The sequence below is a fragment of the Pantherophis guttatus genome, chromosome 1, assembly GCF_059756535.1.
Source record: "Pantherophis guttatus breed Tessera chromosome 1, ASM5975653v1, whole genome shotgun sequence".
In the NCBI taxonomy this organism is placed as follows: Eukaryota; Metazoa; Chordata; class Lepidosauria; order Squamata; family Colubridae; genus Pantherophis; species Pantherophis guttatus.
Genome location: NC_142063.1, coordinates 47,005,404 through 47,032,371, shown reverse-complemented (window position 1 = coordinate 47,032,371; position 26,968 = coordinate 47,005,404). Strand labels below are relative to the sequence as shown.

The window sequence follows — 26,968 nt, the reverse complement described above, 5'->3', positions numbered from 1 at the left end:
TAAATAAATTCATTGAGCGACTCTGGAAAGAGGGGCAAACTCACTTAACAAATGTTTCACTTAGCAACATAAATTTTGGGCTCCATTGTGGTAGTAACTCGAGGACTATCTGTACTCTTCACAAACACGACTGTTCGTTTCTGAACAATAAGGATTTACCTATTACCGACAGCGCGGGCGTAAACGGGACCTTGGGAATTCATTTCACGTGCTTGTAGCCCTAAATACCTTAGGGCAGCCCCACTTCCAGATTATCTCGCCCAGTTTCCCCGGAACGACACAGCCCGATCAACCACAACCTTCCAGTAAATTCGAATCCGCACTTCCGAAGCTCTCCTCCCGCCAAACGCCACAGCCAGGCTCGCCTCAAGGATCTCAACGTGTTTCCTTGAAGAAGCAGCTTGTGTAGAGGCGGAGGCGGAGGCGCGGGCACCCACTACGCAGGAAGCAAAAGACCCGCGCTCTTGACTCTCTTCGACAGGTTTGGGAGCAAATCGGGAGCATTTTAACGCCCTGCCCAGTCTTGGTTTTTCCCGTGCGGTTGTCCGAAGGATCCGGAGGGGGGGGAAACGGCCCCTTTGCGGACCGCATTGATTTCCTGGCGAAGAGGAGTCGTACCGCACGTGGGAAAGGGCGCGCTTTGGGTGTTTTTAACGACCTGGCGTTTGGGGAAGCTGAGGCCCTGACCCGGCGCCCGCCAATTGTGAGATCTGACTGACTTGAGATCGGACTTGATTCAAACCCAGCCTGCCCGCTGCTTCCTAGGAGAACATCTAGGAGCCCGAGTCTCATCGACAGGTGGACGGTTCGGACATCCAGCGAAGGAAGCTGCTCCGCGCTCTGTGGAGACGAGGCTGCCTCTATCCTCTGTGGGACTTGGCCGTAGGGGGGAGCGGCATTGTGGTCCGCGCTTTGCCCTCTTGCCCCTTCTTGAGCCTGGGAAATACTTGGAAGGGCGCCTGGGCTTGGATCTGCCCGCTTCGGGAGCTGCGGAACCCTACCCGCCGCCACGGACTCCGCTGCCGTCTGCCTCGAGGGGGCGCGAGGAGAATGAGCCGTTGAAGGGAGCTGGGAATAGGGCGGACCTCCGGGCGGGCAGAGAGAGGGATGGCTTGTCGCGGTCTCTGCTCCTGTTCTTCGCCCAGTTTTCGCCTCACCGAAGACACCACCCGGTTACTGCTCCTGGCCGTTCTGACAGTTCTGTACATGATTTGCGGAGCTGCCATCTTCACCGTTATAGAGCACCCCTCCGAGGTGGAAGCCTTTCAGAAGTGGCAGATAAAAATTGAAAACTTCTCCCAGAAGTACAACCTGCCTTTGGCGGAGCTGAGGGGTTTTCTGTTTGAGTACGAGGCCGCCTATCGGCTTGGTATCCGGATCAACGTGACTCGGCCCCACTGGGACTTAGTGGGGTCCTTTTATTTTGTAGGCACCGTTTTTTCTACTGTAGGTAAGTGAGGAAAACCGTCCAAACGCTTCTGCATTTTCTCTGCCTTACACTGTTTGGCTCTTTTACTTTTCCAGCTCAGAAAATAACTACCATTCACAAGAGAAGGACTAAGCGTGTATATGTTTTCCCTGATCAACATCAGTGCTGGAAGGTAAAGCTTGTATAGCTGGTATATTTGTACATGTAGCTTGTGAAATGGCTTAGAAGTAAATACCTGTGACTAAAATATGCTTCTCAAAGTCACAAGTTTTTTAGAAACTTGACAGATTTCTTTCCATAGGGCACATATGTGTGAACTTCACTAAGGAAAGCCAAATTTATTCCACACAGTACCGAGAGCAATAAACAAGTTACCCTTCCTTCATGCTTTTCCCACTAGTTTGCTGTATTTTCAATTTTATAACATATCTTTTAAGAATCTCTAAACATGTTATGGAGTTCATACTGGCTTTTGCCCACTTTAATCTTGCATATTCTTGAATATCTCAGTTTCTCATCCTTCTAAATGGCAACACAATTAGCAATGTTCTTTCTCACATAGACATGAGTTAAATACCCAAAGGTATCACTCTTATCAAAAAATTATCTCAGCAAGTGCTCATTTCCTCCCACACAATCATTTAAAAACATTTTTTCATGACAAATCGTATCACAAAAGAACAAGCAGTGATGTTATCTGTACTGATGAGTCTTTATAATAACTGCATTTAGCAGGTGTAATTGGCTTTTAAGATGCCCCAATTGTACAGTTTTCTTTTGACAGTGATTGAGTGAATTAATATGTAGTAGGTTTTTATGCTGTTTTTGCTGCCTTCGAGACACCAAATTAAATCATGGTGACTGCTTAGACTAGTTCCTACAGTTTTATTAGTAAGGTTTTACAAGTGGTTCCTCATTGCTTTCTTTGTAGGGCTGAGAAGGGACCAACCCCAGGTAATGCACCTGAGTTTGTATTTAAGGCAGAATTAAACCAGATAGGTCTTCCCATTTGTAGCATGGTGCTTTAACAACTGACTTTGTTGTATGTCGTGTAAATTTCATGTTATATCTCAAATTATTTACAGATGGACATGCTGAAGGAATGCTGCGAAACTATTGGGTTGCTTTCAACTACAAAAATAATAATGTATGCTTTGGGGGGATATTGATATAGCATGTGGATATAAAAATATAACATCCCTCTGTTGACCAAAATATAAACTCCATTTTGTAATTAAATTAGACACATTTACAAAGAAGAATTGCCCAGGGCTTATATTTAATAGGTGACAGTTTATAAGTGTGCCTGTTTATGACAGCAGTCAGTCAGCTGTGATTTTTTCCCCCAATATATTCCAATTAGGTTTTGCCCCCATCAATAGTTAGAGCATCTTCAGTATTAATTATACTATTAATCTAACCATTATTAAGTAATAATGGTTAGATTGGGTTTCTCTCTACTTTTTCTTTTTGGAAAACCTTTGGAATTTTTATATCTCTGTGCAATTTTTGTATTTTAGCTACAAAGAATAAATGATCAATAATTATACAAACAATTACTATGATTAATTTGAACCTTGAAGTTAGAGATGGAGTTGTCACTTCATTACAGTAATTGGAAGCTTTCAGTATGGATCTATAGTTCCCTTCCAGACTCACCTGTGGCCTTCCTAAAAGCATTGGATTGGTCACTGTGAAAACAGAACTGGCTGTTCATTCCACTACATTTCCATTTTTCCTTTTCCACCCATGTCATCCAAACCTTCACAGTGTAGATATACCACTCCAGAGCATAAGAAACCTATTGAGAAAAGAGCTAGCTAAAGTGATGTTTTCCCAGGTTGGCATTTCCCATGGATCTCAGGGACTCCTCATCCTTCTTAGATGCACTTTTGTGTGCAGACACAGGAGCTCATGCAGATGTTTCCCTGTTACAAATTAAATTGTGCCCATAGTTTATTTGAAATTTCAGGTAAAAGCCTCGAAGAGGCACACATGGTAATATACCAATACTTAGTTCCTACAAGGGATGTATTCCCAGCACTTGCATTAAGAAACAAGAGGGATATCAAACTTATTTTTTATCCAGTTGCTCCACTTCCAGTTGCTTTCCCTATGATTTATTCAATTACCCTCTGTCTTTTTTGTGATTCTGCTTAATACATAGATAGCACAAAACCAGAATAAATGTAAAGTTGAAACAGTTCCAGAACAACTTCCTAAGGCTCCACATATCATACTTTTGAAGTTTGATCCAGTATCTACAGTGATCAATTGGATGAATATACTATATTCATTCAAAATAGTAAAAACAGGAATAATTGCAATATTTTGAACTTCCCTATTTACTGCCTTGTGCTGTGCCATAAATGTTAGTGGGGGGAAATAGAAGGAAAAAATGTGTTGGTTCATAATAGGCTCTGTTGAAAATCTTAGTAATTAAAGGAATGCTGTTTGATGCAAATATAATTGGCCAAGCTGGATCCTGGCTTACTCAGACAGTTTTTCCCAAGCCAACATGCTGAATAGGACTGTAATTTTTAACTCATCTTTTAACATGGTTAATTTAAAAAACTAAGGTTTGAAAGCAAAATATAAAGCAGACTTCTTAGATTTGTAATCTTCATCTTTCAGAATTCCAAGCAATAAAACTTTGCTAAAAATTATTGGTTTTGAAGTCCATAATGTAGGGAATCCCTAGATCAGAGAAGGACTTGTATGAGATTCTTTCTTTTTTTTTCTTTCTTTCTTACTTACTTTCTTTCTTTCCTTTCTTTCTTTTTTTCTTTCTTTTTTTCTTTCTTTCTTTTGTGGAGCTACATATGTAGATTAAATTCTTGGATAAGAAGTCACCAAGGGTAATTTATTTAAGATAGGAAGTAACATAATTTTTCTGAATAAATAAATAAAATTAAAAATATCTTGCCTGTCACGAAGACCTATTACTCTTTCATAATATGTCTTATCCTACAGAAAAAAAGTTGTGATATAAATCCCTTGAATGAATATGGAAGAAAAGAAAGGCATAATTTGTTATTTCAAAAAAATTTTCTATTCTTCAGGTTGTAGTGAATACAGGTACAGTAGTCCTCATTTAGCAACTGCTGTGTTTAGTAACCATTTGCAATTAACAATTTGAAGGTTAGGGATCATGTCTGTACCTTCTCTGTCACAAGAAATACTAAAAGCCTATTTTTGCAAGTTCTTATAATCTAAATGTAATATCTATAATAACCAATATAGAATACCTCTCATATCTATATATATAAAAGCGAAATACCACTCACACATCATCACAAAATCTCTACTACTTAAGCCCAGCTCAGTTCAAGCTGTAATTGAATGGATGATAATAGCACTTTAGTTTTCCAAAGCAGATATAGTTGTTATGAAATGGTTGCCCATCCGAGTCACCTAGTATTGGGAATCTTATTTGCTTTAGTGAAGTGCAGGTAATCTCCTATTTCGTCATAGCATGTGGCCAGGGTGGCCTTTTTTTCCCTTTTGCTTTCAAATGACGTCTTATCCCCATATGCAGATCTCCAAGCTGAATTTGAAAAGTTCACTTATTAATTGTTCAGTGATTAAAGAATGGAGGCAAGCAGCAACTCTATCAAAAAACTCAGAGGGTTTCTAGCAGCAGTCAAAGACCTTCATACAGGGAAGGAGTGACTTAGCTTGGTTCTGAGTGTTGTAATCCTGGAAGAGTTTGATTGTTAGGGTAAGCACATTTTCTGTGGCATCCTCCAGTTATTGAAAAGAAGCCCAACTATTGCATTGGTTTACTGGAAAAAGTCACTATTTGTAGAGTACATATTAAATTACTGGATAATTACTATTATGTTTTTCACACTATTCACCTAAAATAGGTGAACACAGAATACCTGCAACTATAGGTGATATTTATTCATCAAGATCAGAATATATGAAGCTATTTATTCTTTGAACTTGGCCTTCAAATGAGATACTGTATGCTGTTTGTCTTAGTGTTAGAACCTTCCGAATCATATGTACCACAAAAACTTAATATAAATTTATATAAAGCAGATTTACATAATATGTGGTCCCTGACCCATCTGTGCCTCACAAAAGGCTTAAGTGATTTCCTCAGAGACATCCCAAAGATGTTACAAGAATGGAGATGTTAATGGTGTTGAAGTAAAAATGTATGACTGGAAAATGATAATCTTAATTTACTGTTAATGAGGTTTAACTGTAGGTGAAGTAAAATTAGGTTTATTCTATTCTGTCATCACTCAGTATTTTTTGTTAGCCCTGGCACACATCTCAAAGACCAAGCCAAAATGAATTGCTAGTGAAATTCAGTGTAACTTTATTTCTTTTACTAATGAATATACGTTTGAAATTTTGATTGTTTTGTTTCAGAATTTCTGGTGCAAAAAAGCCCCCTTAAAACTATGTAGGCATCATTTTATATAGCATCTATGGGAAGTTGCTGGGAGAGGTCATTTGAAAATTGGATATATAATATTATTAAGGTATTTAATAAGGTTGTCCCCAGCCTACTTTTGGTAAGATGGGACAATGTGGGATAGATAGTACCATCACCAGATAGACCTGAAGTTGGCTGACCTACCGATCTCACCTCAATGAAACTACATCTACATGGAATAAAGCATACCCTGGGTTACCTCAAAATTCTTGTCTTAGGCCCAGTGTTCTTCAATATTTTCGTAAATGACCTAGGTGGGGGTATTGACAAGGTGTTAACCAAATTTGTGGGTAACACAAAGCTGAGGGGGAATTGCTAACACTTTGGAAGATAGTCTCAAGACTCAGAAGAATCTTGACAGGTTTAGCATTGGGCCCTATTGAACAAGATACAGTTCAGTGGTGAGAAAAGTATGCACAAATACAGGATGGGTACTTGGCTCAACAGTAGTGCATGTGAGAAGGATCTGGTGTCCTGGTGGACCAGTATGAGTCAGCAGTTTGCTGCAGCTGCCAAAAATGTCAATGTAATCCTAGGCTACATCAACAGGGATGGCATCAAGATTATGGAAAGTGATAATACTCCTCTATACTGCACTAGTGAGGTCACATTTGGAATATTGCATCCAATTCTACTTACCTCAATACAAAAAAGGTGTTGAGGCCTTAGAAGGAGTGCAGAGAAGAGCAACAAAGGAGGTAAAGGATCTGAAGGCTAAATCATATGAATGGCTAAGGGAACTAGGTATGTTTAGTCTAACAAAGAGAAGGTTTAGAGGCAGTGATGAAATCTAAATTTCTTTCCTACTGGTTCTGTGGGCGTGGCTTGGTGGGGGCCATGTGACTGGGTGGGCGTGGCTATGTAACCATGTGACTGGGGGATCAAAAGACAGAAACTCACTAACAATGTCCTGCTGGAGCAGGGTGGGACTAGATGACCTCCAGATCCCTTCCAGCCTGGATTATCCTCTGAAGCTGCGTCTAGTGCCAGGTTTGTAGTCCTTCCTTCCTCTCCTTTTTCTTTCCTTTCTTCCCTCCCTCCCTTCTTTCTTTCTCTTTCTCTCTCTCTCTCCCTTTCAAAAACGCACCCCCCACCCGTTTTTTGCCTATAACTCGTCCCCCGCCCTGCTGGGAGCAAAAACAGATCCCCCCCTATCACACACAAAAAAAGGTTCCAACGATCGTGTGCCACAGCTGTGATCCTCGGAGCCATTTTTTACCTTTTAATAGTATTTTTTTACTACCAGCTTGGGCGAATAGATAGTAAAAAAAATGCTTTAAAAAGGTTTTTTAAAAAGGCTCTGATGATCGCGCAGCACAGCTGTGATTGTCAGAGCCTTTTTTTACTTTTTTAAAGCATTTTTTTACTACCTATTCGCCTGAGCTAGTAGTAAAAAAATGCCTAAAATGTTTAAAAAAAAAAAAAAGTTCCAGCGATCAGCTGAGCAATGCACAATCGTCGGAACTTTTTTTTTTTAAAGCATTTTTAACTACCAGTTCTGGAATGTACTCCTGCATGCACAGCGGGTACAAAACACATTACTTCCTGGTTAAAACCAGGAAGTAACGACAACTGGGCGGGTAGGCAGAGCCTTGCACCAGGATCGCTACCAGTTCTCTGAACCCCCTGCCATGATCACTGCGTCCGAACCGGGAGCATTTCACCCCTGCTTAGAAGATACCTGACAGCAATATTCCAATACCCGGTGGACTGTCATAGGTAAGAGGGCATCAATTTATTCTCTATAATACCTGAGGGCAGAACAAGAAGCTATGGATGGAAGCTTGTGAGAGGGAGATTCAAAAATTTCCTGCCTCCCAGAGTTGTGGGTGCTCCATTACCAGAGGTTTTCAAGAAAAGATTGGCAACTGTTTGTCCAAATGTTATAATATCCTGCCTTGGGCAGTGGTTTGGACAAGAAGACCTCCAAAGTCCATCCAGCCCTATGATTCTATTATCATTTTTGATGGTTATACTTAGATTTGCATCTTTATCTCAGACCATTTGAGAAATGGGATGGAAGCATTGACCCAGTTCTTGAAGCTGTAAGGATGTAGGAGAAATATGTCAAGACTTAACATGTCAAGATGGAATGACTGTTGGTTTAGAGGCTAAGTTCAGGATAATATTGTATTAGCTTTAGTTCTTGATAGGATTGTTTCTCCAGATAAAATTACTGCACAACTTGGGGCTTCTCTGGTCTTTAAAGTTATGAAACGTCTAAGGAAGCTGTGACCAGGAGAGCTTTTATTGAGCCTTAGTTGGTGTACCATTTTCTGGTTGTTCCTGGAAGAAAAAAATTGTGGTATCAGTCATTGATAGCTTTGTCACCTGCTGGTTGAACTAATATAATGAATTTTACATTGCAATATACTTGAAGATCATCCAGAAACAGCTAGTACAGAATACAGCTGTGCCAAACTATTAAATATTGCCCTATTACATATCGCAGGAATTATATTAGCTGTCTCTTGGTATCTAACATAATTTAAAGTGTTGATTATCCATCTCTTGTTATCTTCAAAACCACTTATTCAAAATGAATTCTTCCAGTATAAGGTGTACCTGCTGAGAATCCACATTCTATATGTGATAATTTAGACAACTTTTTTTTTGTTCTTGCAACAGGAATACTATGAGTAAATGTACCACTGCTCCACACACCCCATTTTCAGCGTTCGTGTGCCCCATTTTTGGCCCATTCCAGGCAGCAGGGATCCCCGCCGCTGCTTATCTCCGCCACCTGGAACAGGCTGAAAATGGGATGTGCATAGGCCGGAAATGGGGCCCACGGAGGCCAAAAACAGGACGTGGGGAGGCCAAAAATGGGGCTAACGGAGGCAATGGGCAGCGACTGTGGCAATGGTGGGGGTGGCAGTATTCCAGGAGGCAAATCCAACCGCCAGCAAATCCATCAGCTGCTCATGCTAAATCAGGCTGTGCTGAAGCTGACCAGGCTGTTTGCTGCAAGGAGACAAATTGCTGGGCAGCAGAGGCAGATATTTTTTTCTTGTTTTCCTCCCCAAAAGCTAGGTACATCTTATAGTCCAGAAAATATGGTATTTACAATGTTGTCAGTGAAAAAAAAGGAAGGGAAATCAGTGTAAGATTTTCCTTGGAGGCCTAACTGAAATGAAACATAATGAAGATAATTCAAGTGTAAGCACACAAATGATATTTTTACTGTTACATTTTAATTGAATTTGCATCTCATATTTAATGATAAAATATCAATTGTAAGAATTAAAACAATTAAATTAACAAAAGAGCCCTGATTGTGCAGTGGTTAGAATGCAGTATTGCAGGAAAACTCTGCCCACAGGCTCAAGGTTGACTCAGCCTTCCATTCTTCTGAGGACAGTAAAATGAAGACCCAGATGTTGGGGGGAATATGCTGATGCTTACACTGACCAGAGAGTGCTGCCCTATGGGATGGTATGTAAATCTAAGTGCTATTGTTACTGCTAAATTGGAAATTGACATGCACAAACAGAACTGCTACCATCATGTTTTATTTTCAAAAATGCTTTTAGAATCTACTTAGGCCCCAGAGTATTTTTATAAAATAAAAATAGTTGAAGGCTGCAACATGGTGCTTTGTTGCCAAGTATATCCCCCAATCAGAAAAATAGACAGCTGAGATGGTATAATTACTATAATAAACTGGGACTGTCTTTGAAGATCACTCAGAAATCAGCTAATACAGAAATCTGGTCTCCCATATATTCTCCACTCTGCAGGGGGTAGATTGGAGTGAAGGAGATTTCAAGAGAGTCAGCTGATTGCTTTTGTACAGATCACATTGTGATTGTGCTGGCAATAGGAAAGGGTGAAGCAAAAGAGAGATTGTCTAAAGAATTTGCTTGCTTTTTCTCTCCCCATCCCCCCTCACAAAGCACAAAGTGATTAGAAAGACCCGAGAGAAAGAGATTTTAAGAGAGGGCTGTAAGCTCTTTGCTTAGTGTACCAGTGGCTTCCAGTCCTGGGCTGCAGTGTAATCATGTTGCTTTCTGTATGTACAAAGCAGTAAGTAGCACTCCAGCATTTCAAAGGATAGGGGAATGGTTCAGAGGCAAACAAAAGCCAAAGGTGTGAAACTGAGTAGTCATCTTTCTAGCCGAAAGCACAGTTACAGTCATGTGATTTGCCACTTTGTTACTGCTTTGCTTGGTAGCAGTGTTGCCATTCCCAATTAAGTTTGTTAAGTGAGGACTACCTGTATATCCTTGCCTAGAATAGGCATTCCTCATTTGGTGTACTCCAGATATGTTAGCGCCATCATTCTCTGATAGCATAACCAGCTATAATTCCACATATCTGGAAAAATCTGGTTTGCGGGGAAAGACTTATCTAAGCTCTCATTCTAAGAGTTACTTGCTCTTAGAGTTACTTGCTAGGCATCTGTGAGAGATTGTCTTTTAGTATATGGAACATACAATGAACAGAATTGTTTGATGTTTTAGAACTGATAGCAATAAAAAGATATAATGATCTCATTCTTTTTAATGGTCTGTCACCAAACCCATGTTCTGAATTTTCTTACAGTGGTCTTAAATTCTTACATTATGACCCTTAGATTAAAAGAGCTTTAACTAAAGTAAATTAGCATTAACTCTATCTCCACTCTCCATATATGTACCAGTTAGCGCTCTCTCTCCTGCTTCCTGACTGTTTTCAGCTATGTGATATGGAGAAAAATGTAGTGATAGTAAGACAAAATCTACATGCTGAAGCCTAACTGAGCAGAGTTCTAATATAGAAGATAGCACTAACCTCACATCTAATTGCCAATTGCAGTAATCCATTAGTTCTATTTTCCTTGTAATAATATAAATTTCATCTTTTAATTTAATGAATAAGATTAGAAAAATTGTATAACTGCTTTCTTCAGAGAATTTTTTAAAAAAATATACTACTCTATAGAATTGAACAAAATGTTCCTTCATATTTTTTCTAGAAGAAAATATCAAAAAATATTCAAAGTATTTATCATTAATTGGCTAGTAATTATGGAGCTTGTATCAGACAGTTAGGATTTTTTTAATGTAATTCAGATGAACATTTCTAACATATAGATTTTGTTAAAGCACATCAACTCCTTGGCCTGGATTTTTCTTGTTGCCACAGCTCCACTGTTGCTTGATGACTAACAAAGTCAGCTTGATGGTTATAATGAATAAGGTGATAAAAACAATGCTGTGAGGATTTTTCTCACTGGTATTGCATCTATTGGAGAGTCAGTCAGATTTGATTGATATTTTATATCTACTTTCAGAATTCTGACATGCAGGTTACTCTGAAAACGGGGAAGGAGCTTGCAGCCACTCTGAAGATGGGAGATACCAAATTGGTACATTTATTGTGCATACTGTGATGGTCCCATTGGTTGCTGACTTGAAGGAGAAGCAAAATGTCTTCAAGGAAAAAACAACAAAAGTCCAGTTGCCTTTTGAAAAAGCACCTTTGGGTTAACTGGTAGACCATCACTTTGGCATTATTGGAGGCATGCTTACAAAGATGTTGCTATAGGCAACAAGCAGATAAATGCATCTTTCAAGCTCAGAACCACAGGGATGGAAAACTCAATAGAATCTGATCTCATAAGAGATAGTAAATCAGCCATTCATATTGTGTTTTTTACTACTTAATTTATATCACATCATCCAATATTCTTGAGAGTTATCACTGAACTTTAGCAGTAGGACTACTAGTCTTCCTTCCTTCCTTCCTTCCTTCCTTCCTTCCTTCCTTCCTTCCTTCCTTCCTTCCTTCCTTCCTTCCTTTCCATTGCATACATTTTAGTAACCAAAGGAAATTTATTTTTAAAAAACTTGCAAGTAATGCTATATATTAAAACTCATTTAGAAGTATACAGTGCATGGGTTAGAGCTGCCTTTCAAAATAAACTAAGAATTTCAGCTAATGCAGAAAACGGCAGCCTACCTATATAAGCAAGTACAGATTGATATTCATGCAGATAACATTTAAAAGCATCAGTCTAGACTGCCAATTTGTTTCTATATTAACATGTAGAGTGGCATCTTTTTGGATTGCCACTCTTTGTTTGTTTGTTTGTTTGTTTGTTTGTTTGTTTGTTTGTTTGTTTATTCAATTTATATGCCGCCCTTTTCTGGAGACTCAGGGCGCTTACAATGCGTTAAGCAATAGCCTTCATACTTTTGTATATACCTGCTTAGTAGGGCTTTCAGGGCCCCCCAAGCGGTGTTCTTTTTTTTACAAAGTCAGCTTATTGCCCCCACAAACCGGGTCCTCATTTTACCTACCTCGAAAGAATGGAAGGCTGAGTCAACCTTGAGCCTGGTGAGATTTGAACTTGCAGTAATTGCAGGCAGCTGGTGTTACTTAACAGTGCTTTAGTCTGCTGTGCCACCAAGGCTCTTTGTTCCTAAATTAATCTTTGTATTGACTTATGATCTGGCCCTGGGAAATTGCACAGGAGACTCTAGGATGATGGTGGTGGTGGTGGTGCTTGGTAAGAGTATGGTTATCTTCCCTTAAGTGAGAGCTGGGGATAAAGAGTGATTCTGTGCTAGGGAGAATGATCAGGCAAGGAAGTGTTGGCAAATTGAGTGATTGCTTCCCTGGAGATGTTGTTCCCCACACTTAACAGTTTTGTGGGATTTTTGTCTGTTATTCCTGGAGGCAGGATTGGAGACAGCTCAGGAATTCATGGAAACCATGACTTACATGGCCTATCCCAGGTCATTCAGGTCTTGACTAGGAGTAGTGGTCACACATCTGATTTGGTGTTTTTGCTGAATCAGTGCCTATATGATCTGGAATTGGTAGACCTAACCTTGGTTCCTTTGTCATGGTCAGGTCACACTTTGGGCCTATGAGCTTCTCTCAAGTCTCATCCCTTCACAGGGAAGCAGGATCTATTAGATCAGTACACCCCCCACTCCAATGACTGATAGACCTGGATGGTTTTCTGAAAGAACTGGTGGTTATAATTGAAGATCTGTGTACACCTGCCAATTCTCTAGTCGTCACCTGGAATAAGATGATAATAGGGGTTCTGGAAAAGATCACACCCAAAAGATCACAAACCTCTCCTGACCCATGGATCTCACCACTTCCTATGGTATATGGAGGAATTGAGGAATTGAGAGGGATAACACAGATTAAGAGATGTATAGAGTGCTGTGACAGAAGACAAAGAACAAACAAGAAAGTTATTCAAAAATTTTTTTAAAAAATAGATCAAAGGAGAGAGAGAGAAAAAAGCCCAGATAGAGTCCAGCTGGGGGTTATAATAAATCAGTATTCAACAGAGATGATAAGGGGGGGGGGACCCAGAAACGTAAAAAAGTGAAGTTAAAATCCAGGCACACTTTACTTTACTTTACTTTACTTTACTTTACTTTACTTTACTTTACTTTACTTTACTTTACTTTACTTTACTTTACTTTACTTTACTTTACTTTACTTTACTTTTATTTGATTTGTATACCGCCCTACTCCCGAAGGACGCAGGGCGGTGAACAGCCAACAATAAAAAACATACATACAAAATTTAAAAGGCAGAAATAAAATCGAATTAAATAGTTTGGCCCAGACAGATTAAAACCCCAATCAATTTAAAACAAATTTAAAATTTGAGTATTAAAGATATTAAAAATATTAAAATATTAAAATTGTTTAAAAAGAGGGAGAAAGTTAGGCCAGGCCTGCCTGGTGAAATAAAAAGGTCTTTAGAGCACGGCGGAAGGTGCGCAGATCCGGGATCCTCCGTATCTCCAGGGGGAGTTCGTTCTAAAGACCTACTATCTGAGGTGCCCCCACAGAGAAGGCTCTCCCCCTGGGGGCTGCCGGTCGACATTGTTTGGCCGACGGCACCCGGAGGAGCCCCTCTCTATGAGAGCGTACCGGCCGGTGGGAGGCTATTGGTGGTAGTAGGCGGTCCTGCAAGTACCCAGGTCCTGAGCCATGGTGCGCTTTAAAGGTGGTAACCAAAACCTTGAAGCGCACCTGGAAGACCACCGGGAGCCAGTGCAGCTCGCGCAGGAGGGATGTTACATGGGAGCGCCATGTCGCTCACATTACCACCCGCAGGGCCGCACTCTGCGCCAGTTGGAGCCTCCAGGTGCTCCTCAAGGGGAGCCCCATGTAGAGAGCGTTACAATAGTCCAGGTGGGAGGTGACGAGGGCATGAGTGACCGTGCGTAAGGAGTCCTGATCCAGAAAGGGACGCAACTGGTGAATCAGGCAAACCTGATGAAAAATCCTCCCGGTCACGGCCGTCAAGTGCTCTTCTAAAGACAGCCGTGAATCCAGGACGCCCAAGTTGCGTGCCCTCTCCGTGGGGGCCAATGATTTGCCCCCAATAGTCAGTGATGGCACCAACTGATTATATTGGCACGTCGGAAACCACAGCCACTCGGTCTTGGATGAGTTGAGCCTGAGCCTATTCCTCCCCATCCAGATCCGCATGGCCTCCAGTCACTGGGACATAACTTCAAGAGCATCGTTGGGGTGGTTTGGGGTGGAGATGTACAGCTGGGTGTCATCAGCGTACTGGTGGTACTTCATCCCGAAACCACGGATGATCTCGCCCAGCGGCTTCACATAAATGTTGAACAGGAGGGGCGAGAGGACCGACCCTTGCGGCACCCCGCATATGAGGGGCCTCGGGGTCGACCTCTGCCCCCACTTAAGAAAATGAACTGCTGAGAGGAAAGATGGCTGACCAGTGACTTTCCTACTACTATCACAGGATACTGCAATCTTCCACTGTAATATTCTTACATGCTCCCATTCAAATCCAGGGAGCAGCACTGCAAAAGAACCAGCTTTGGTAGCAAAATCAGCAGATTATTGGTAGGAGAAAAAAAAGATCCTACTATTCAGCAGCCATCTTGGGGGAGGATGGATCTCTCACTCTTATTCAACATCAACTGGGAATGGCTGCAGAAAAAGAAGTGAACCAGAAAAACAGTGTCCCCCAGTTCCAACCCCCAAGCTGCTTCAGAAGGATATCATGGTTAATGATTCTAAGGGCTTCTGAGAGATCAAGCAGAGTGAGGATCGACTGTTATGTATATAGATTTGGGCGGGCAGTTTGAATTAACTGACCATCAGCTGATTGGCTGACCACCACAGCTGCAAGGTATATAAAGGGAGCTGTTTCCCCTGGTCAGTTGCTGGGTTCTCACCGTACAATAAAGAGCTCTTGTCACTCACTGCCTGGCTTGCTGCGTCCTCATTCACCCAACATAACATTGGCGATGAAGGTGGAATTTTGAGGCCAGAAGCCACGGAAAGAGCTGAAGCCACGAGCCGACGAGAGAACTGCAAACCCGAATCCAGCCAGGCAAGCAAGCGAAGCACTTGGAGAATCTACCGACAATGTCTACCTACGTGCCGCCAGCGCCTTTCAACCCAGTGGAAGAGAAGTGGGGATCCTACATGTCCTGCTTCGAATGCTTCCTGGTGGCCAGCGACCACCAGGGGCTACCCGACGTACGGAAGAAAGCCCTGTTCCTGAGCCATTGTGGACCCAAGGTGTTCGATATGGCAGAGGCCCTGTCGGAAACGAACTCGGTCCACACCATATCATGGCAGACGCTTCAGACACTGCTAAAGGACCACTATGCCCCAACGCCATCGAAGTACATCCAACGGTTCGACTTCCGGCAATCGCTGCAGCATGAGGGAGAATTGATCAGCAAATACGTCGCTGCCCTGCGCAAGGCTGCAAACCAGTGCGAGTACAGAGACCTCGATGAGATGCTGCTAGAGCAACTAATCTGTGGAGTGAGAGATACTCGCTTGCAGAGGAGGTTGCTTGCAAAGACAAATCTCACGCTACACATCGCACTGGACGAGGCGAGGGCTCACGAATCCTCATCCAAGGCAGCCGAGAGACTACAGGGGACAACGCAGAACAGAACGGCACAGAAGTCAGCCCCGGTTCACCAGGAAACCGTTGGCACGGGGAGCGAGGGAGAGACAGACGAGGAGGTCTGCAGGACCGAACAGGACCAGCGAGGCCAGCGAGATGCCTGTGCGAGTTGTGGGGGACCCCATCCGTGCCAGACCTGCAAGTTCCGAGACGCCATTTGCCGGCAATGCGAACGGAAGGGGCACATCGCCAGAGCCAAGCAGAACCCCCATTACAAGCCGCGGAGCAACGCTAGCCAATCAGAGACGGCGCAGCGGATGCGAACCAATCCGAAGGGCAATTACAGGAAGAGCGCGAAATCTGAGGCTCTCGAGGCCTGCACCATCTGAATCATCCGGACCTGCACATCCCCCGGGGAGAAGACTTACACGACAGTTGGCATCGAGGGGCAGGAGTGTGTAATGGAGATCGACACCAGATCCCTGATTACCATCATGTCCTGGGACAGGCTAAAGAAGGCCGTCCCCAGCATCCAGAGACAGCAACTACGGCACCAGCGGCTGGGACTGCGCGATTACAAGGGGAACCGCATCCCCTTGGAAGGAATCGGCGAGTTCCAGGTGGAGTACGGGGAATTCCTGGAGAAGCTTCATCTTACTGTGGTCAGCGGAAAGCTCCCAAGCCTCCTGGGCATGGACTGGTTCAGAGCCCTGGGCATGGGATTCACCGGAGTCCGCAACGTGCGAAGCACCCTGAAGGACGACCTGATGCAGGAGTTCCAGGACGTGTTTGACGAGCGGCTCGGCAAGTATGTGAGGACCCCTATCTCATTCAACCTCGACCCCAATATTGCCCCCATCCAGCTGAAACCCAGGAGGGTACCCTTCGCCCTAAAGCCCAAGATCTATGTAGAAATGGACAAAGCAGGGTGTGTTAGTGCCAATCGATCATGCTCGGTGGGAGACCCCAATTGTGACCCCCGTGAAGCCGGACGGTTCTGTGCGCATCTGCGCAGACTATAAGTGTACGATCAACAAGGCCCTGCAGCAGAGCGCCTACCCAGTTCCGATCGTACACCATCTTCTGCATTCCCTAGGGCCAGGCAAGATCTTTGCTAAACTCAATCTTGCGCAGGCGTACCAGCAGCTGCCGGTAGATGGTGCTACCGCAGAGGCACAAACTATAGTAACGCATAGAGGTGCCTTCAAGTGCACCAGACTCCAATTCGGAGTCAGCATAGCTCCCGGACTGTTCCAGAGCACCATGGAGCGTCTGTTACAGAGGATCCCCGGGGTGGTCCCGTATTTTGATGACGTGCTCGTCACCACAGAAGACGAACAGCAACTAGGGGAGAGACTGAGACAAGTCCTAAGGAAGTTCAGGAGTGCAGGGCTCAGGGTCAAACGCAACAAGTGCATGATCACAGTCCCTTCCATGGAATTCTTGGGGTACCGGGTAGACAGAACCGGCATACACCCCACCGAAAGCAAGATTAGGGCGATCCGAGAGGCTCCCACCCCCAAAGATAAGGCAGAATTACAAGCGTTCCTGGGACTATTGAACTTTTACGCAATTTTTCTAAGGGACAAGGCAACAGTAGCGGAGCCCCTGCATAGACTGTTGGCCAACAAGTCCAAATGGGTTTGGGGGAAGGCTGAAGCTGCCGCGTTTGCTGCTATAAAGAAACTCGTGTCGGCCGAGAGTTTCCTAATTCAGTACAATTCTACGCTTCTCTTAGTGCTAGTCTGTGACGAGTCCCCCTTTGGCATGGGGGCCATCCTGAGCCATAGACTACCGAACGGTCTAGAGGCACTCATCGCTTACTACTCCCAGACTCTTTCAAGCGCCGAACGGAACTACAGTCAACTTGACAAAGAGGCCCTGGCACCTGTCTCAGGAGTCAAGAAGTTCCACGAATACCTGTTCGGCAGAGACTTCCAACTCATCACAGACCATCGCCCCCTTCTGGGTCTCATCACAGGGGACCGATCCACCCTGGCAGCCCTATCTCCCAGGATGACACGCTAAGCTGTCTTCCTGGCAGCATACTCCTATCGCCTGGTACATCGACCAGGGGTGAGCATGGGCAACGCCGACGCCCTCAGCCATTGCCCGTTACCAGACAGGATAGAGGACCCCACACCCGGAGTTCCAATCCTGCTGATTGACGTCTTGGACTCAGGGCCCATCACTTCAGCAGAGGTGGCGAGGGCCTCAACCAGAGACCATATGATTAGGAAAGTCACGAGTTGGGTCACGAGGGGGTGGCCGGAAAAGACTGAGGGTGGGGAATTCAAACACTTCACTAACAAAAAGGGAGAGCTGACAATGCAAGGGGGTTGTCTTTTGTGGGGCGATCGGGTTGTTGTTCCCTTGTGCCTATGGGAAAAAGTTTTAAAGCTATTGCATGAGGGGCACCCCGGGATTGTAAGGATGAAGGGGTTAGCTAGGATTTACGTATGGTGGTGGCCCCTAATGGATAAAGACATCACTGAGTGGGTGGGGAAGTGCCAACCCTGCCAAGACTCTAGGCCAGACCCCCCCACAGCACCGGTCAGGGAATGGGAAGGGCCCCAGGGTCCCTGGTCCAGGATCCACATAGACTTCGCTGGCCCATTCCATGGGCAGGTATTTATGGTTGTCGTGGATGCTTTCTCAAAGTGGTTGGAGATCAGACACATGAAAACCATTACCACCGACGCCGTCATTAGGGAGCTAAGGCAGTTGTTCGCCACCATGGCCTATCGGACACCTTAGTCTCAGATAACGGGCCACAGTTCATGGCCATGCAGTTTGAGGGGTACCTAGCAGAGTTGGGGATCAGACACGTGCTCTCCTCCCCGTTTCATCCAGCTAGTAATGGATTGGCGGAGAGATTTGTGACAACGGCTAAGGAAGCCATCTCACACCTAGGCCCCGGGACTGGCAGGAGAGGATAGATAAATTCTTAATGGCCCAACACGCCACACCATGCACCGCCATAGGCAGGAGCCCGGGCAGAACTTCTGATGGAGAGGAAGCTCCGAGGAGTCCTAGACAGGCTACACCCCAGTTATTCCCCTGACAACTTCAGAGGGGCAGAGAAAAGACTGAGGGAGTTCACAGTAGGGATGCCAGTATTCGCTAGGAATTACGGGAACGGGCCCCTCTGGAAAACCGGGACAATCACGGAGGTAACAGGGCCCAAGTCGTATAGAATAGACATGGGTGATGGGAGGATTTGGTGCTGACACATTGACCAGCTACGGAAGTATTGGGCCGCCAACACAGAAGACACATTTGATGAACCGCTCCCTAGCTACCAACAGGACTCTCGTCCTAACTCAAACCCGAGTCAAGCGGAGGACTTAGCTGTCGGCCCCGAGATCCAGCGCTGCCCCATCACGGAAGATCGACCAGCCGCAGAAGTCGCCGCCCACAACGAATTCTCGGAGGTTCCATTGGCAGAGCAGGGAGAAACGGGGAGTTCCTCCGACCTGCTTGACACCACGCCTCCGACTGAACTGCGCAGGTCAACTAGGGTGCGGACACGCCCTGGTCACCTGAGAGACTCTGTATGCTAATGTCCACCCCAAGTGACTTCTGGGAGAGGAGGAATGTTATGTTTGTAGATTTGTGCGGGCAGTTTGAATTAACTGACCATCAGCTGATTGGCTGACCACCACAGCTGCAAGGTATATAAAGGGAGCTATTTCCCCTGGTCAGTTGCTGGGTTCTCACCCTACAATAAAGAGCTGTTGTCACTCACTGCCTGGCTTGCTGCGTCCTCATTCACCCAACATAACATCTACCATTACCCTCATCCCACTCCTGCCAGAGATCATAAAAATGCTGCTTCCATCCAATAGTTAGACCTGAATCCCAACAGAAAAGGGTTAGATAATTTGTTTCATCCAGGAACCTCTATAGGTGCCCAACAACCTTTCCAAAAAAGGAAAGATTAAAGACAGGACGACAATTACTCAATAGGGTGGAATCCAGCAATGGCCTCTTCAGAAGAGGGCAGTCCAGAGCCTTCTTAAAAGGTTGGGCACCAGCCCCTCCTGCAAAGAAGCATTAATCACAGGAACCCACTCACATATCACCTCCTGAGAGGCTTTCACAAGCCAGGAAGGACAGGGATCTAAAGCACAAGTGGTTGCATTCACACACCTTAGGATTCTATTCACTTCCTCAAGAGCAACAGAATCACACTATTCCCAGATAACTGAGTAAGCACCTGCCCCAGACCTCTGCACCGGATCAATAGCCACACTGGCATCTAACTGGGAATGAATTGTGTGATTTTGTCTTCCAGAAAAATCAGCAAAAATCAGTGTGCTACTGCAGGTAGATGACTGTATCCTCCTTCCCCAGAAGGAAGCAGGTCACTTTACAAGAGTCACTGTGCAATTATCTGCAGATGCAATTAGTGTAGAGAAGCAGTTAGGCTTTGCCACCTGAATCACCATGAGGTAGGGTTTAATAGCAGCTCTTACCTGTATTCAGTTGATTTTCACAACATATTCCTGGATAGTGAAAGTGCTTTTACTTGATTTACATTTTTTTGCTCATTCACTACTGGGATTTTGTATTTCATTAATTTGCAAAAAGTCTGGAGCTTTTTTTAAAATCTTCTAATTTTGGATTGAAATATTCAGAAAATTTTCCCCTTTTTCTGTATTTTCTAAGGGATTTTACTTCAATGTTTCTTGTTTCCTGTCTTTGAAAAAGTCTCTTATCTACCTAGCAACAATGTATCTGATTACAGATGAGGAAAGGTGGTTGACATCTGAAAAAAGACCATTTGGAAATATGCTATCCCCATTTCAAAGCCTTTTTTAAAGAAGTTTGATGAAATGAGAATGGCTGCAGAAAATATTCAGATGCGTGTAACTACAAATAAATCAGATACACAAAAGGAATGCAATCTGAAAGTAGCAGATTCACTGGAAAGAAATATGGGCTTTATAGATTTAGAACTAACTGAGATGATTGCACATGCCTCCTTGAAGTTCAAGCCTGCATTATTTTACAATTGCAGAAAACTGACTCAGTGGATAAGTGATAAATTGGTTTTCTTTAGAGGACTGAAAGAGATTGGGGGATGGATTTATCACACTTAACTGGAAAACAAATACTTCTGGACTTTTTTGGAATGATGGACCGACTTTGGACATTGGACCTATTACAGTATATCTAACCAAACAACAATTGATATGAGTTAGTATTAAGAAACAAACGTGAATATTTGATTAAGGACAAATCAGTGTTCACTCTTGAGATGTTTTGGAATAGATGGTAAATTTTCTATGAGTTGTTTACAGTAATAGTAACAGTTTGTTAACTGGAGGTTTTGAAATTTAACCTTGCCTTTTTATTATTATTGTTCTTCCTGTTAACTGTTTTGTTATTAATATACTAGATAGATAACAGATTAATAACTTGCAAACAGAATTAGTAATTTAAATTTTGGGGGGCCTGTTTTGCAAGGAATGGGAAACTAATATTGTATACAGTATCCATTGTATCCATTAATGTATTCTTCATTAATGTATTCAACTAGACGAGATAATATGTGTATAGTTTTTTTAATGCACTTTTTAATGTCTTGTTTGCTTTGTGTTGTTTTTTTCTTTGTTTCTTTAAAAAAAAACTTTGGAGTTTTGTATTTTAACTTTTTTTGAATAAGATAAAAATAGACTTTTAAAAAAGGAGTGGGAGGTCCAGCTCATGGCCCCTGCTTTTCAGGGTTCTGAAGTTTGGTATTTTTTCCACCTCTGTATAATATGTATACATGAAGCTATTGGATAATGGGATGAGATATCATCAGAATGCTGATAATACTCAGCTGTATCTATTAGCTCATGGGGTCAGTTTGGTCATGCTGTAACTTCCCTCTCATGGTGCCTGGAGATTGTTAAGGGTTGGCTGAGAAGCAATGAACTGAAACTGAACCCTGGCAAGATACAATGGCTCTGGAGTTGGGGCTCTTTGGTTCATGTAGAATTGCCATCCCAGCCAAGCCAATGCATAATCTGGAGGTTCTCCTGGACTTGTGATTTCTGCTTGAGGAGCAGGTGGCAGTCGTGATCAGGAAGGCTTTTGCACAATTGTGGGTTGTGCATCAGTTGACACTTTCCTGGACCAGCAGGCCCTACTTATAGTCACTCGTGGTCTAATCATCTCTCCCCTTGACCGTTGCAATGTGTTCTACATGGGCTGCCCTTTAAAAGTATTCAGAAACTTCAGTTGGTTCAAAATGCAGCAGCCTGCATTGTTTTGTGTCTAGATTGCACACATGTTAGCTATCATGCAGGAGGTGCATTGGTTGCTGATTTGTTTCTGGTGCTGGTTATCACCTTTAAAGTACTACATGACTTGGGGCCAGGTTATTGAAGGACTGTCTTTTCCCAGTTATATCTACCCAACCCACCAGGTCAGGAAGGCATGGGATATTACAGATCCCCTCCATTAAGGAGATCCTCCAAGTGAGACCACTAAGAAGGGTCTTTTTCATGGTGGCTCCCTCTCTGTGGGACATCATCCACATGGAAATAAGATTGGCCTCCACCTTTATACTCTTCAAAAGTCCGAACATAATTTTGCCAGTGGGCATGTGGAACCCAAATTGATATAAAGCCTATGAAGTGATTTGAATAAATATTATTGTCAGGGAATTGGGGTTGAATTGGGTTTTGTATTAGGGTTTTTTTTTCCTGTAAGCCGCACAGAATCACAATGAAGGAGTTGGGTGACCATATACATTTTTTAAAATAAATACCAAGCTCAAGATACTATTTTGTACCTTCTAAAAGCAAAATGCTTTAGGCCTTCTTATCATGGGAATATTTTATTTATATAGATTTCCATTGTATCTAAGACCATGGAAGACCATATTTACAGACTATCTCATTGTTGATCCAAAATTGATAGATTTATTATCATAATTTTTTTTCTTTTTTTTTTGTATATATTTTTATTAAAGTTTTTACATAAATAATAGTTAAACATGAAAGTATATAAAGAAAAGTTAAAAAGAAAATAAATAAAAGAAAAAGTACAAAAAGAAAATACAATTAGAAAAAAAGGGAAAAAAAGTAGAAATAGCTTCCAGTCTTCTTTGCAGTATATAAGCTACCAGTATCTCTCCTCCCTCATTAAGGTTAGATTACAGATTCCTTCTGTCCTATAGTCAAACTTTTCAAATTAGAATATACAAATTCACCATTTCACATTTTTTCATTTTAGCAAAAAGTCCATAAAATGTTTCCATAGAATTATCACTCTCAGGACTCATAATGGGGATAGTAATAACTCCACTAGAAACTATAGTTTTTCTATACTTACTACCAAAAGTGTGGATAGGCCTCCGCCACTCTCTGATACATATATTACTTAAAATCATTTAAGTGGAATTAATGCAATGTAATAGATTAGGACTGAGAACATTTCAGTCCATTCTCATCTTTTGAAGTTATCTGGGTAACTTTGGGCCAGTCAGCCCTCTCTCTTAACCCAATCTATTACACAAAGTTATTATTGTGAGGTAAAATTAGAGGAGGCGATATTATATATCATGCCTTGAGCTCATGGTAAAAAAATGGGGTCAAAAATAAAATAAACAGTGAAAGTGAAGGAAGTAGGTAGTCCTTTAAAACACATGCTCTAATTTGTAATCTATGTGTTAATCTTTAAATCAATCCAGTGCTCTCTCAGGATTTTAACATGGCCCACACTTTGAAAAGACAAAAAATGTGGTCCAAAATTTTTTTATTGGAGTCCGTTTAATCTATTTACTGCCACTTAGACTTTGGCAGCTCTAAATCTCACTTCCTGGCTGTGGAGCTGATGTTAAATGCCATAGATGTTTCCTACATATTTCTTTCTGATTTTCCTCTCCCCAGTCTTTAGTTCTGAATGCTTTGGACACCCAATCTGACTGGACTTCAGTTTTATTTGAGCCATGACAGTGCCATCACCCTCTCAAGCTTGCACACAGTGGTATATTAATAGTAAACAGAAGCTTATAAGGAATAAGAATAATATAGTGAAGCACTATGAAATTTTACATAAATGCATATTATAACTATTCTAATATTACCACTGATAATATTAACTCTAATATTATTATTAACTCTAATAATACACTGACTTCTTATGTGCAATATCTTATTGCTCAGAAATCTTGTTTACATAACATTTTTCTATTTTTATTTTCCAGGATTTGGCAGAACTACACCAACTACCAGAACAGGCAAACTTTTTCTGATATTTTATGGCCTTATTGGCTGTGCAGCGACCATCTTGTTCTTCAACTTATTCCTGGAGCGCCTGATCACAGTCATAGGAAGTGTTATGAAGACTTACCATAAGAGGAAGCTAAAACGAAAACTTCCTAAAGATGTCCAGCAGGCTGGGATTGATGAAGTAGACAACTTAGCTGGATGGAAGCCCTCTGTGTATCATGTCATGCTTATCTTGTGTTTGGTATCAGTCATTGTTTCCTGTAGTGCCTCTGCTATGTTCTCGGCAACAGAAGGATGGAGTTACTCTGATTCCCTTTATTATTGCTTTGTGGCCTTCAGTACTATTGGTTTTGGTGACATGTTGAGTGGTTGGAATCCATACTACAGATATCAACACCTATATCGGTTTGGCAACAGTGTTGTTATACTCATAGGAATATGTTTTATCTATTCTTTATTTAATGTGATCGCCATTGTTATCAAACAGTTCTTAAACTGGATATTAAAGAAAATGGGCAGCACATGTCGTAAGTGCCGAAGAAAACTCTTGAGATCACAGAAAAATGTTGTGATGCCAGGGACTGTGTGGAGACAGCGCAACGTATCAATTGAATCAGATGGTGTCCTTGACAGTGAGTCAGAAGGACGCAGAGTATCTGGTGAAATGTCCATGAAAGACCTCTTAGCTGCTAACAAAGTATCACTTGCTGCCATCCAAAAACAATTGGCTGAAATTCCTCATCGCAGACCACCAGTGCCAAATGGATTTGCAGGTGGAGTAGGTGCTTTGGGAATTGTGAGCAATAGGGTGGCAGAGACAAGAACTGATAGGTAAACATTAACACTGGAATATGTCAGTAAGTATAAGAAGATAAAGATCAAATCACAAAGACAGCTAACTGAACAAGTTGATTTTCAGAAAGACAAGCCCTAGTTTTGTTGCTGGCAGTTAGTTATGTGTTGCATTTTGCACATAATGGTCTGTTCTTGCTCAATAGCCCCTGCTGAAGACGATTCAATGGTATCATTTCATGTAGCCACATTTAAAAGTTTCAGCAGTATGTGTCAAAAGCATGAGAAAGTAAACAAAACACCCAATAGACTAAATTTGCTTCATTAGTAATTTAATCTTGGAAACTGCTGTTTAAACAAGTGTTGGTGTGAAAAAGACATCCCCTTGAGCCAGTATGGGACCATTGAAATAGCTGCTGTCATTGACTGCTTACCCTGTTTGTCATCCTTCTTTTGATTAACTGCTAATCTGTAGCCTAAAGTTCCAGGATGACAATCAAGAAAGTTGTACAGCAGACTAGAAGTCCCTATGTCAAATGTTTTTACATTAGATGGCATGTACAAACCACCGTTTTCTCTGTATCAGTCAAAAGACTACTCATGGGGTCATTCATTTCAGCTAAAAAAATAATTGTTCAAAAAGCTAAGCTATTCTTTTAATTTATGACATATGTACATACATATACATACATATAAATACACATATACATACATGACTATAAATACACACACACACACACACACTAATTCTAATCCAGAGATGCTGTGCATCAGAAAGTACACCACAAAGGAATTGAGTAGTTGTGTCAGGAGGTAAAGTCAAGAATCAGACAAATCAGAATGAGTCTAATGAATGCTCAGAAGCAAACATTTGCTTTTGAATTTATAGGTGAAAAGTTCTTCACTGCTTATTCAGAGATTTGTTGCAGACGATCTTCATCTTCCAGGATTATTTATCATTTCTGCACACATCAGAATTCTGCACTGTGTAATATGTTTGCAAGAGTTAATTATTAGATTGATATGGAATGGCATGTTAGTGCATAAAACCTTTGTTTTGCCCATATTATCAGGACCAAGTATATATTTCTAATGGCAAAGTTCTTCCACTAGAAATAGTGAAATAAAATTAGGTGAAACTCATTAGAACCATAAAACATCTTAGCTTTCAAAATGTATCTTCTAATCTCCAGTTCCAAAACCAATTTTTTAAATTATTATTCATGAGCTGAACTCTTTGGAAATGTTGCTACCCAACAGCTACTGTCTGCAATTGGGCACTTTCTCTTCTGGATGTTTTGTTTTAAGAAAACGTTTTATGACATTTTGTATTACTTCATAAACTATGATAATGTTTATGTCATAAAATATTTTATAAACTTTGCTAAATTTCAATTCCATGGGAATCATGGGCCCCATATTTTTGATGCATTCTGCAATTTGAGGTATCCTAAGTGAATTTGAAAAGTAAATTATGAAGGGTAAGTAAATTCAGTACTGAATTAATTTAAGGAACAACATGTCAAAAGCTTATCGGGTATCTATCCATGGACATGAAATGCTGGGCAAGTATCATTTTAACATACAAGTATCTATATTCTCCAGCCTTTTTCATATGGTAGTTCTTGATAATGATAATGACGGAGCTTTGATTAGGAAAGATGAAAATTCCTCATTCTGCTGAATAAAATCACTCAAGTGCTCAATGTGACGTGGGCAACTAAATGAGAACTGTTTTAATGATGAATTAAACAAAGAAACCAGAAATCAAATGGATCAATAATGACTGGAGAACAATAAATAGTGAAATAAATAAACAGAAGAGGAAGAGGTTCTAAAAATAAGAGTCACATTCTAGCTTCATTTATTCCTGTTCAAAGTTGTTAAAATTGATAATGTTTATATGGCATAACTTAGGCATAGATAGATATGATAAAATCCAATATATAAAGAATTAATAAAAGCCTTTGCTGTCATTTGCACTGAACAATGGCTTCTAGGCTCGTAAAGCAAGGGAAATTATCTTTAAAATGCACCAATATTTCTATAGAAAAAAAAATCAGAAAAGCAAATGAAACCCATTATTTTTGAGCATTGAAGCATAATGACTAAAATGCCACATTTCTGATGTGCCATCATAGCCAGCTATTCTAACATGGATGGTTTAAGAAAGAGAACAATGAGCCCTCTTAACAGAAGCA

The 26,968-nt window shown here is 41.8% G+C and overlaps 1 protein-coding gene across 1 annotated transcript; it reads left to right on the top strand.

The window, feature by feature from the left end:
• The first annotated feature begins 380 nt into the window (after positions 1-380).
• Positions 381-26,710, top strand: KCNK13 (potassium two pore domain channel subfamily K member 13). Its single transcript, XM_034418308.2, has 2 exons — positions 381-1,450; positions 23,951-26,710. Exons 1-2 carry the CDS (start codon positions 1,108-1,110, stop codon positions 24,808-24,810), a joined length of 1,203 nt encoding a protein of 400 aa, XP_034274199.2. The 5' UTR covers positions 381-1,107; the 3' UTR covers positions 24,811-26,710.
• The last annotated feature ends 258 nt before the right edge of the window (positions 26,711-26,968 follow it).

Excerpts from the sequence above, each read along its gene's own strand:
- KCNK13 (XM_034418308.2), top strand. The coding sequence starts at position 1,108 with ATGGCTTGTCGCGGTCTCTGCTCCTGTTCTTCGCCCAGTTTTCGCCTC. Across the intron at positions 1,451-23,950 it reads CACCGTTTTTTCTACTGTAG|GATTTGGCAGAACTACACCA; the intron begins GTAAGTGAGGAA and ends TTTATTTTCCAG.